Below are 12,931 nucleotides of genomic sequence, written 5' to 3' on the forward strand. Positions count from 1 at the left end.
CAGCCCCTCATTCTTTACCCCTTTGCCTGGGAATCGATTTTCCCCCTTGAGATGCAACAGCAAAATAAAGTCATATAGCTGTCCCCACCTTTGTACATTTCTAACTGAATGCCATGGTGCATCTGAGCCGTCAGAGAGAGCACATTGGACATTGGAGAGTTCCTGCACATGTTGTTTGTTTTCTTTTCTTTTTTTTTTGGTTTTCCGAGACAGGGTTTCTCTGTGTAGCCCTGGCTGTCCTAGACTCGCTTTGTAGACCAGGCTGGCCTCGGATTCACAGTGATCCGCCAGCCTCTGCCTCCCAAGTGCTAGGATTAAAGGCGTGTGCCACCACCACCCGGGGGTCTGGGAGGTTTTGAATGACTCAAACGTTCTGGATGTTAGGGACAGTATGGTAGTAAGTATAGAGGTGGGGAAAGGGTAAAGGAAATTGGATTGGATTGAAGTAGTTTAGCAATATAGCTCAGTTGATAGATTGCTTACCTAGCATGAATGAGGACCTGTGTACGCATGTGTATGCATGTGCACGCACGCACGCACACAGAGTTAGAGTGGAATTTGGCTCATCTAGGTAACCTAGAAAAATACTGTAGGGAGTCCAGTGGATAAGAGTGTTGAAATCCAGAGCTGGAGAGATGGCTCAGAGGTTAAGGTCCTGAGTTCAATTCCCAGCAACCACATGGTGGCTCACAACCATCTATAATGAGATCTGGTGCCCTCTTCTGGCCTGTAGGTATACATGCAGGCAGAGCACTGTATACACAATAAATAAATAAACCTTTTAAGAAAAATGAGAAATGAAGCTGGGCGTGGTGGCGCATGCCTGTAATCCCAGCACTGGGGGAGGCAGAGATAGGCAGAGCTCTGTGAGTTTGAGGCTGGGCTGCTCTACAAAGCGAGTACAGGACAGCCAAGGAGGGGCAGGGGTGGAAGGGAGAGAGAAGAGAGAGAAATAGGCTAGGCAGGGCAGTACAGGCCTTTAATCCCAGCATGAATCCCAGGCAGATGTCCGTATTTGGATAGCCTGGTCTACATAGTTCCTGGCCAGCCTGGGCTATACAGTAAGACTTTGTCTTGGGGAGAGGGAAGGGGAAGAAAGAGGAAGGGGCGGAGGGAGGGAGGGAGGGAGGGAAGGATTGGTAAGGAGATATATATATATTTTGTTGTTGTTGTTGTTGTTGTTGTTGTTTTTCCGAGATAGGGTTTCTCTGTGTTATCTTGGCTGTCCTGGATATGCTTTTTTTGTGCATGCCTGCAGAGTGGAGGATGTGTGACATCCAGGCCAGAACTGGTGGCCCAGGCTCCAAACACACTTCTTTTACCTTTTCAAAAGAAACAGTTTTAGCTGGGCAGTGGTGGTACACACCGATGATGATGGTGATGTGTGTAGGTCAGAGGACAATTTTGTGGAGTTGATTTCCTTCTTCAACATTTCTGTGGGTTCCAAGGATTGGTCTCAGAGTCTTCACGGGTGACATGGCCAAGCTACAAATACCTTTATCTGCTGGGTCATCTGACTGGCTCCAGGAACTGCTGTTATTATTATTATTATTATTGTTATTGTTATTGTTATTTTATGTGCATTGGTGTTTTGTCTGCATGTATATCTGTATGAGAGTGTTGGATTTTCTGGAACTGGAGTTACAGACAGTTGTGAGCTGCCATGTGGGTGCTGGGAATTGAAGCCAGGACCTTTGAAAGCATATCAGTGCTCCTAACCACTGAGCCGTTTCTCCAGCTTCCCCAGGAAGTGCTTTTAACTTGATAAGATTACAGAAGAAATTGTTCTGGATCTTGAAATCTTTGGAGACTGTTGTTTTAAGGCTCCGAGCATCGATTGGAACCTTTAATTGTTCAATATGTCAGAGAGGTTCCTAGAGGAAACACGGCAGACATTTGGGGTAGATCAGTTGGATTATTCCTCCTCTTATGTGTGGCTGCTCCCTTTCCATCAGCCAAAATGAATCATGGCTAGACCCGACGCCAGCGGAGATGAAGATGTGTCATCCTTATTAGTGTCCAGGAAACCATGGTAACAGATCATCATCCTTCAGAGGAAGGAGCGATGCCTGGAGTCTGGGGTGAATCTTCCACAGCACCCCTCATAATGGAGCTCTGTTAAAAAAATTTTTTTAAAAAGAGTTGTTATTTTGATTATGAATGCTTTGTCTACATGTATGTATATACTCATGTACACAGTATGTGGGGTGGGTGCCTGAGGATCAGAAGAGGGTGTTGGGCCCCCCTGGGACCAGAGTTACGGGTGGTTGTGAGCAGCCATGTTGGAGCTGGGGATTGAACCTGGGTTCTCTGCCAGAGTAGCAAGTGCTGTTAGCCAACAAGCCAAGTTTCAGCCCCAGGCAGTTTTGCAAGGTGTGCGCACAGCTCAAGGAACAGTAGTAAATGCTCGCACAGACCATGAAGCTTAAGAAACAAGCAGTCCCCTTGAAGGGACGCATGCTTTTATCCCATTCCTCAACCAAAGCTGTTTTCTTGCGGACTGTGTTGAACATTCTCATGGTCCCATCCCACTGTGGTCCACTCTCTTTCTCTCTTGGTTTTTTGTTTTTCGAAACAGGGTTTCTCTGTGTAGCCTTGGCTGTCTTGGACTTACTTTGTAGACCAGGCTGGCCTCAATCCCACAGAGATCTGCCTGCCTCAGCCTCCCGAATGCTGGGATGAAGGGTGTTAGCCACCACGCCTGGCTTGGGGTACAATTCTTAGATTGTAGTAAGGTTGTTGGGTGTGGTGGCTTGAACAGGTTTGGGCTCCCATGCACTCATGTGTTTGAAGGCTGGACCCATGGGAAATGGCACTATTAGGACGTATGGCCTTGTTGGAGGAAGTGTGTCCCTGTGGAGGTGGACTTCGCCTGTGCCCGGCATGGATGATAGTGTCCTCCTGGCTACCTTGTGGTGGCACATGCCTTTAATCCCAGCACTTGGGAGACAGAGGCAGGTAGATCACTGTGAGTTCGAGGCCAGCCTGATCTACAAAGTGAGTCCAGGACAGCCAAGGCTACACAAACCATGTCTCGAGGGGAAAAAAAAAAAAAAGATACCAGCCACTCGTGGTGGCGCACGCCTTTAGTCCCAGCACTTGGGAGACAGAGGCAAGTGGATCGCTGTGAGTTCGAGGCCAGCCTGGTCTACAAAGTGAGTCCAGGACAGCCAAGGCTACACACAGAGAGACCCTGTCTTGAACCCACCCCCACTAAAAAAAAAAGATACCAACTCAGATCAAAATATAGAGCTCTTGGCTTCCTCCAGCACCAAGTGTGCCTACACACCGCCATGCTTCCTGTCATGATGATGAGGGACTAGACCTGTGAAACTGTAAGCCAGCCCCAATGAAATGTCTGCCTTTATATGAGTTGCCTTGGTTGTGGCGCCCCCTCAGAGCAATGAAAGCCCTAACTAAGGCACAGGGTGTATGCTTGCTTCCATTTTAGTAGATCCTGCCAGCTTGTCTTCCACTGTTGTCACCATCCCTACTTTGCCTAGTGGTGTGTGTATGTATTAACACTGTGTGCATACTGATTCGCATGTGGTCTCAGGAGGGTAGGTAGATTATTGAATGTATTTGAAAGTGCTTCTCACACTTGATTGTGCGTGCAAATCACCATGGATATTAGAAAAAGTGCGACGTCTGGTTTACACTTTCTCTCCCTTCCCCTCCCCCCTCCCTCCTCCCCCTCCTGGTCCCCCCATGTAGATCAGGCTGGCCTTGTGAAGTCAAGGAGGTCCACTGGTCTCCACCTCCAGAGTGCTGGGATTAAAGGTATCTGCCACCACACCTGGCTTCTCTCTCTGCTTTAAGTCTTCTGTACCCGTGTCTGCTTGTGCAGGCTCATGGCCCCATTTACTCTAGAGAGTGAGGCAGGAGGATTACAAATTCAGGGTCTGTCTTGGCAACTTAGTGAGACTCTGTCTCAAGATAAAAAAAAGTAAAAGCGAAGCTCGGCGTGGTGGTGCACGCCTTTAATCCCAGCACTCGGGAGGCAGAGGCAATTGGATCATTGTGAGTTTGAGGACAGCCTGGTCTACAAAGTGAGTCCAGGACAGTCAAGGCTACACAGAGAAACCCTGTCTCAAGAAACCATAAAAAAAAAAAAAAAAAAAAGTAAAAGCGGCTGGGGTGATATCTCAGAGGTTGAATGCTTACATAACATGCACAAAGCGGTGTTTAGTCCTCAATGTCACAGACAATAAAACAAAAGCACTCAAATGGCAACTCGTATGAAGGAAGCATGTAATGGCGTGCTTGCTCGCTGTTTCAGAGGGTGAGTCCGTTATCGTGAGGGCAGGCAGCATGGAGGCACACAGGCAGGCATGGTGCCAGAGAAGGAGCTGGTCTGCAGGCACAGGCCAAGAGAGAGACACACTGGCCGCGACATGGACTTTTGAAACCAGAAAGGCCACCTTTCAGTGACACGCCTCCTCCAAGGCCTGTCCTAATTCTTCCCTGAGAGCTCATCAGCTGGGGACTAAGTATCCAAGTCTGTGGGCCTAAGGGGCCAATCTCATTCAAGCCACCAGAGCATACACATCGTGTGTATACTGTATTGGTCAGGGACCCAGGACAAGAACAACCAATAGAACACATTCAATTCAGATCCTGTTTTCTCCCCTTTGCGACGGGATTGCATGTAGCCCAGGCTGGTCTCGAACTCAGAACATCTGAAGATGAATTTGAATTTTTGATTCTCCTGCTTCTACCTTTTTAGTGCTGGGATTATATCATTTCCCACCAGGTCCAGTTCATGTGGTGCTGGGGCTCAAACCTAGGTCCTAAGTGCATGTTTAGGCAAGAACTGTACCAACGAGCTGCATCACTAGAGCCTAGATACATAACCCCGCCTCCCCAAACGTTTTCCAACTGTGATTGGCTGAGTTTGCAGGTGTGGAAAAACACTGGTATATGGAGGTCCACCTGGAGGCTTAATCCAGCCACTAGATTCCTGGTGCAACTCCAGAGGGAGTCAGTGCCCATAATTCCGTGGGGGAGTTAAAAAAAAAAACAACCCTAGGACCCTCACACACATACATGACACTCGGAATCAGGAGGCCTGGGGTCTTTGAGCCAATACTGTGAGAATGTTCTGTGTTAGGATTTAGCAGGTTTGCCGTAACTAAAGAAGAGAGGACACTGCCGTACAAGGCAGGCTCAGTGTGCCTGTTTGTCTTACAGTCATCTCCTCCTCCTCCTCCGGTCACTGCTGTGGTCAGTCACCCTGTCTCAGGAGAGGATGTACGGAGACCAAAGCATTTCCGTTAAAGTCGGCGGTACAGTCTGGGGTGTCCTGTATCAAATCAGGGCCAGTTTCTTGACCTTTGGGGTCTTGTACAAGTATAGGAAAGGCCTGGGTGTTCCTGAGAAGCATCACTGGCCTCCAGATCCTTTGTGATAGACATGGCCATGAAGTCACTGTGCAGTCAGGCGCTGCCTGACGGGTGTGTATGTATGGCCTTGCAGGTCAGTGCTAGTTGGTGACAGAGCTACAGTATCTCTGTCTTTTATGCCTTTTGAGACTCCGTCACTGACAGCTAGTCATAGACCTATGTGGGACTGTACACCACAGTAGACTTGAGGAGCCTGCAAGGGCATTCTAAACTTACTTTCTTTTTTGGTGGGGAGTGGGTAGAGGGCCAGGGTTTCAAGACAGAGTTTCTCTGTGTACCTCTGGCTGTCTTGGAACTCCCTCTGTAGACCAGGCTGGCCTTGAACTCACAGAGACCCACCTGCTTTTGTGTTGGGATTAAAGCAAACATTCTTTTAATAGGCTTACAAAATGGAGGACTGAGCATTTATAATCATTTTTTAAGACTTATTTGTTATTACATATACAGTGCTCTGGCTGCATGTACACCTACACACCATAAGAAGGAATCAGATATCAGATCTCATTAGAGATGGTTGTGAGCCACCATGTGGTTGCTAGGAATTGAACTCAGGACCTTTGGAAGAACAGACAGTGCTCTTAACCTCTGATCCATCTCTCCAGCCCTATAATCATTCTTTTGAGTTAATTTTGTAAGTAATCAAAAGAATATATTCTTAAGTCAATTTAATGATTGTGTGTATGCGTGTGTGTGTGTGTGTAAATGTTAAATGATGCTAACCTACCTTTATGTGTAAAATAAATGCCCAGTACTATGTTCAGGATATCTATAAAATGTTGTTATGATAAATGTCATCTTTGTCTCTTCATATTTTAATGAAAAATGTGGAATAGCGTATAAATAAAAGAATCTGGCTCATTACTTAATATTTATATAGTATAATGATATATTTTTTGTGCTTTTTAATTTTATTTATTACATATATACAATACTCTTCCTTCATGCGTGCCTGCACACCAGAAGAGGGCGCCAAATCTCCCTATAGATGGGTATGGGAATTGAACTGAGGACCTTTGGAAGAGCAGCCAGTACTCTTAACCTCTGAGGCATTGATTTCGTCATTCTTACCCACTAGACTCTCTACAGTGTTTTTCTTTCTTTTTTCTTTTTGGTTTTTTTTTGGTTTTTTTTGAGACAGGGTCTCTCTGTGTTAGCCTTGGCTGTCCTGGACTCGCTTTGTAGACCAGGCTGGCCTTGAACTCACAGTGATCCGCCTGCCTCTGCCTCCCAAGTGCTGGGATTAAAGGCATGTGCTACCATGCCCGGCTACAGTGTTTTTCTAGGTTACCTAGAAATTCTGTACTGTGTGTATGTGTGTGTGTGTGTGTGTGTGTTCGTCCGTCCATCTGTCCCCGACCATCCATCCATCCGTCCATCTTTTCCCATGCTAGCTAAACAATCTATCAGCTGAGCTATATTCCCAGACTCCTGCAACTCAATGCAATCCAGTCTCCTTTACAACTTCCTCACTTCTATACTTTCTGCCATACTGTCCCTAACACTGAGACCCTTTTTGTCATTCAAAAGACCCTACTAACAGTATGCCATGTCAAGAAAACTTCCCAGATCAGTACAGCATTAAGGTCATGGAGAGGAAAGCACAATAGGCATTAAAGTGTCCAGAACCCAGTTAGCGTCCCCGCCAAATCAGCCACTTGAGCCAAGCTACATTATAAAACGTTTCTCCATTTTCTGTTTTGTGGTTAATGCAGGTTGTCACTGTGTAGTCATAGCTGGCTTGGAACTCACTCTGTAGATCAGGCTGGCTCCAAACTCACAGAGATTCTCTTTCCTCTGCCTCCCAAGTGCTGGGATTAAAGGTGTGTGCCACCAATCCTGGCTTCTGAACTGTATTTTGTTTGTTTGTTTGTTTTGTTTTGTATTTTAGATGGTTTCTCTGTGTAGCCCTGGCTGTCCTGGAACTCACTCTGTAGATCAGGCTGGCCTTGAACTCACAGAGTTCCGTCTTCCTCTTCCTCCCTAGTGCTGGGATCAAAGGCATGTGCCACCACGCCCAGCATTGCGCGGTATTTTTATTAAAACAAAAATAAAAAACACTGTATGTCATAGAACAGATCTCTGTCCAACTCATAGACTATAGTATTACTCCTGTACTTGTATGAAAGCAAGTATAATTATAGTTAATCTAAATTCTAAATTTTATTTTATTTTTTGCAGATTGAATCTTTTTCTGGAACTTCTGAATATTTTTTTTTTTTAGTAGTGGAAACATTGTCTACACAGTAAAGTCGATGGCTTAATTTGAGAAAGCGTCGCTGTGGGTTTGGTTCCGTTGCACTTCACGAGTCTGAAGGATACAGGGCTTTTTTTGTGATGACAATATGACTGTGACTCACAGTAAAGGAAGATCTGTCACTTACAAGACAAGTGGCCATCCTGATAGTGGAGGAGGTTTTGTAGACTGGACTTTAAACTTAAATACAATTCAATCTGACAAGTTTTTAAACTTGCTTTTAAGCATGGTGCCAGTCATTTACCAGAAAAACCAGGAAGACAGGCATAAGAAAGCAAACGGCATCTGGCAAGATGGATTGTCGGGCGTGACGCAGACCTTCACCAAGAGATCAGAGCCACATCTAGACTACCACGAGTTCTCGGAGCAGGCCTTCCACAGCAGCAGCGGGCATGCCCCGGCCAGCAGCAGCCCCAAGTATGACGATTACGCCGGCTACAACTACTGTGACAACTACTGTGACGGAAGGGAGGCTTCAGAGACCACCGCCATGCTCCAGGGTGAAGATCTGTCCAGCGAGGGCGATGATGTTATCGTGGAAACAAACCAGAAGCCTCCGAAGGAGTCCAGCGGCGTCATGGCTCTGCAGATACTTGTGCCGTTCCTGCTGGCTGGGTTTGGAACAGTTTCGGCTGGCATGGTTTTGGACATAGTACAGGTGAGTTTTTATCTTTTTTTTTTTTTTTTTTTTTTTGGAGACAGGGTTTCTCTGTGTTAGCCTTGGCTGTCCTGGACTCACTTTGTAGACCAGGTTGGTCTCAAACTCAAAGCGATCCACCTGCCTCTGCCTCCTGAGTGCTGGGATTAAAGGCGTGCGCCACCAGAGTTTTTTACCTTTAGCTTCAATGTGTGTATGTGTGCACGAGTGCAAGTGCTTGACCGTGTATGTGTGTGTGTTTGAGTGTGTGTTTGTGAGAGAGAGAGTGTGTGTGTAGGCTATGGGTAAATGTTAGGTGTCTTCCTCAGTTGCTTTCTATCTTATAGTGTGAATATGTGTATATAATACGTGTGTATGTACATGTTTGTGTGCGTGTGTGTGTGTGTGTGTGCTAACCTTGAGTATCTTCCTTAGTTGCTTTCCATTTTTGTTTTGTTTTGTTTTTCAAGACAGAATTTCTCTGTGTAACCTTGGCTGTCCTGGACTCACTTTGTAGACCAGGCTGGCCTCAAACTCAAAGAAATCCACCTGCCTCTGCCTCTGCCTGAGTGCTAGGATTACAGGTGTTCACCACATGCCTGGCTTTTTCTGTCTTTTCTTTCTCTTCCTCTTTTTCTATTTTTCTTTCTTTTGTTGACCTTGGAAATGTCTGTACTCCTTCAATTTTTTTTTTTAAGATTTATTTGTTAGCTGGGAGTTGTGGTACACACCTTTAATCCCAGCACTCGAGAGGCAGAGGCAGGCAGATCTCTGAGCTGGAGGCCAGCCTAGTCTTCAAAGAGAGTCCAGGACAGCCAGGCTCTGTGTAACAGAGAAACCCTGTCTCAAGAAACAAACAAACACACAAAAAGATAAAAGAAAAAAAAAGATTTATTTTTGGTTTGCTTTTTGTTTTTTTGAGACAGGGTTTCTCTGTGTAGCCGTGGCTGTCCTGGACTTGCTTTGTAGACGAGGCTGGCCTCGAACTCACAGCGATCTGCCCGCTTCTGCCTCAGAGTGCTGGGATCACAGCCGTGGGCCACTGCCCCAGGCTGATTTTTTTTCTTTTTCTTTTTCTTTTTCTTTTTTTTTTTTTTTTTTGGTTTTTCGAGACAGTGTTTCTCTGTGTAGCCTTGGCCATCCTGGACTCACTTTGTAGACCAGGCTGGCCTCGAACTCACAGCGATCCGGCCAGGCTGATTTTTAAAAATTTTATTTTATGTGCATTGGTATTTTGCCGGCATGCAGGTTTGAAGGTGCCAGATGCCCTTGGCCCTACCGACAGTTGACGAGTTGCCATGTGTGTGGTAGGAGTTGAACCCAGGGCTTCTGGAAGAGCGGCTAGTGCTCTTACCGGCTGAGCCATCTCTCCAGCCCTGTAAATATAATAACAGCAGTGCAGGTCTCTTGTTGGACTGTTGTAATTAGTGCAGGAAGCCAGACGCCAGTCCAGATGGCACAGTCCCATAGCCTGAGCTTCTGACCGTTAGCTACAAGGACTCTGCCATCAGGAGATGATACAGTGCCTGGGCGTGGTGGTGCATGCCCGGCTGACATCTAGCATTTGGGATGCAGGGGCATGAGGATCGCAAGTTTAAGGTTGGCGTAGGCTACGGTAGTGAGTGAATGGCCAGCCTGAGCTGTCTTCAAGACTCAAGGGCTGGTTTGTGGCTCCGTGGTAGAGTGCTTGCCTCTTGTGTGATAGACTGTTCTCTGCATCTGGAGCACTGCCAATAAAAAAAAAAAAAAGGAAAAGAAAAGAAGTAGCTGGGTGAAGGGGCACACCTGTAATCCCAGCAGCACTCAGGGAGGAAGATGCAGACAGATCTCCATGAGTTCGAGGCCAGCTTGGTCTATATAGTGCGTTTTAGGCCATCCAGGGCCACATAGTGCCGCACTGTCTCGGTAGCAGTGACAGGAACCAAACAGGAGAAGGGACCCTTGGGGTCCTTAGAAATTTCCTTGTTCTAAAGGAACCTTGCTTTGTTTTATTTTACAGCACTGGGAGGTGTTCAAAAACGTGACAGAAGTTTTCATTTTAGTCCCTGCACTTCTTGGTCTCAAAGGGAACTTGGAAATGACACTGGCCTCTCGGTTATCCACGGCAGTAAGTTCTCTCCCCGTTTCCTGTTTTTGCACGTTACCTGCTTCTCTCCACTGTGTGATGAGGAGGTCGGTTTACTGTCTGGTGAGTTTCCAGACCTCAGTGTTATGCTAAATAGTCTTGACTGACACGGCGCCCTGCAAGGTCTCTCACTTGAGAGTATAGACCCGCTTTCCCTTTTCACCAGAACAGCAGCGTGTTCGCTTCCTCCACGCCAGGCCACACTAGCGGTTATTGTTAGTGTGCTGTACATGGGGCAGGCAGATACTGCAAGCGCATACGGCTCTATAGTTGGTTGAGTTGAAAACAGAGCTGGCATCCTATGTATTTTCTTTTATGATCTGACCCATTATGTACTGCTGGTCTGTTCCTATCGGTGGGTCCATATTATATACTTTTATATACTTTATTGGCCGTATGCTCTTCTTTCCTTTCCAGACAGAGTGTCAGATTTGCTATGTAGACCAGGCTGGTCCAGCAGAGCTCCTCCTGCCTCTGCCTCCCAAGTGCTGGGATTAAAGGTGTGTGCCACCACGCACATGGCTATATCCTCTTAGAGTATACAGCCCCGCAGTTTGACTTATCTATTATTGGATATATAAACACTGTAATGGTCTGTCATTGCAAAAATTGTGATGCTAGGAGCTGGAAAGATGTGGCTCAGAGCTTCAGAGCCCTTACTTGCCTGGGATCATCAGGTCTTCGTTCTCCTCACGTGGCAGTTCACAGCTTTCCATAACTCGGGTCCCAGGAGATCTGATGTCCTCCTCTGGCCCTCAGGCCCCAAGCATGTGGTACGCATACATGACCTGGAACTCATGATGTAGCTCAAACTGGCGCCGAGCTCACAGAGATCCTCTTGCCTCTGCCTCCCAAGTACTGGGGTTGAAGGTGTGCCTGGTGGGACACTTGCTATAAATGAATGACAGTGCAGGCATCAAATGGACACAAATTTGAATTACAAACAAGGTAGAGCAGACCAATTATTAGATACTGACTTACTGGTTTGTCCAGGGACTTACCTAGAGAACACATTAGACTGCCTCTTTGCCGAGCATGACTTCTCAGGCTGCCTGAAGAAGAGTGACCTGGAGAAACACCCGAAGTGGGTCAGTGCCCCTGGCCAGCTGCTGACGGCCATACATGTATGCTTCTATAAAATCTTGCTTGTGCCACCATGGTTAGATCGGTTTTCTTTAACAGTTGGGCTCAGGGCAATAGACACTCCTGTGATACATATTTACATAGTTTAAGCTTAGGTGTGGTGGCACATTCCTTTAATCTCTGGAGGCAGGGGCAGGCAGAGGCAGGCGGATCTTTGTGAGTTCGAGGCTAAGTTATAGGGGCTGAATGTGAGCAAAATGCCTGCTTTGCAACCGTGAGGATGTGTGTGATCCCCAGAACCTGTATTTTCAATTTTGTTCATTTGGTGTCTTGTTTTGTTTTGTTTTGTTGAAACAGGGTTTCTCTGTGTAATAGCCCTGGCTGTCCCGGACTCACTTTGTAGACCAGGCTAGCCTCAAACTCACAAAGATCCACTTGCCTCTGCCTCCCAAGAGTGCTGGGATTAAAGGCGTGTGCCACCAAGCTCCATTATTTTTTGTTTGTTTGTTTTTGAATCCAGATGTGGTATTTGTAACTCCAGTACTGGGGAGGCAGAGACAGGAGACCCGTGAGTCTTGCTGGCCAGCCATATAGCCTATTTGGTCCATTGCAGACCAGTGGGACGACACCTTGTCAGAAAAATCAAAGTGAATGACACCTGGAGAATGAGATCTGAAGGTGTGCCCTGGCCTCTACATGCATGTGCACACAGTGTGTATGTGCACTTGCAAACACACAAAAATTCGTGCATACACCACACACACACACACACACACACACACACAGAGTCTGTTTTTTTTAATCTAATAATGAAAAAAATTCTTTTGGTTTTTCTTTTTTTTTTTTTTAAGATTTATTTATTTATTATGTATACAATGCTCTGTCTGCATGTACGTTTGCAGGCCAGAAGAGGGCATCAGATCACATTATAGATGATTGTAAGCCACCATGTGGTTGCTGGGAATTGAGCTCAGGACCTTTGGAAGAACAGACAGTGTTCTTAACCTCTGAGGCATCTCTCTCTCTCTCTCTCTCTCTCTCTCTCTCTCTCTCTCTATCTCTCTCTCTCTTTTTTTCTTGGTTTTTCAAGACAGGGTTTCTTTGTGTAGCCCTGGCTGTCCTGGACTCACTTTGTAGACCAGGCTGGCCTTGCACTCACGAAGATCCTTCTGCCTCTGCCTCCCAAGTGCTGCGATTAAAGGTGTGCGCCACCATGCCTGCCTTCCTATTTTTTTGTATTTTTTTGGTTGTTGTTGTTTTGTTTTTTGATTTTTGATTTCTGTTTTTTGTTTTTTTTGAGACAGGGTTTCTCTGTATAGCCTTGACTGTCCTAGACTCACTTTGTAGACCAGGCTGGCCTCGAACTCACAGAGATCCACCTGCCTCTGCCTCCCGAGTGCTGGGTGGTGTGTGCCACCACTGCTCAGCCT

General features: G+C 46.4%; 1 protein-coding gene across 11 annotated transcripts in view; it reads left to right on the forward strand.

The window, feature by feature from the left end:
• The window catches only part of SLC41A2 (solute carrier family 41 member 2), a 94,942-nt gene that overhangs the window by 17,863 nt on the left and 64,148 nt on the right, over nucleotides 1-12,931 (forward strand). For 6 of the 11 annotated variants that reach the window (XM_084796314.1, XM_084796306.1, XM_084796305.1 and 3 more), the window contains 2 exons: nucleotides 7,882-8,314; nucleotides 10,293-10,400. In XM_084796314.1, coding sequence (XP_084652440.1) covers nucleotides 7,882-8,314; nucleotides 10,293-10,400 — 541 coding nt within the window. Of the gene's footprint in view, nucleotides 1-7,580; nucleotides 8,315-10,292; nucleotides 10,401-12,931 lie in introns of all 11 variants that reach the window. The other 5 variants (XM_084796309.1, XM_084796312.1, XM_084796308.1 and 2 more) reach the window with 1 other exon arrangement.

This window comes from Acomys minous (genome assembly GCF_964271855.1).
Source record: "Acomys minous genome assembly, chromosome: 9".
NCBI lineage: Eukaryota > Metazoa > Chordata > Mammalia > Rodentia > Muridae > Acomys > Acomys minous.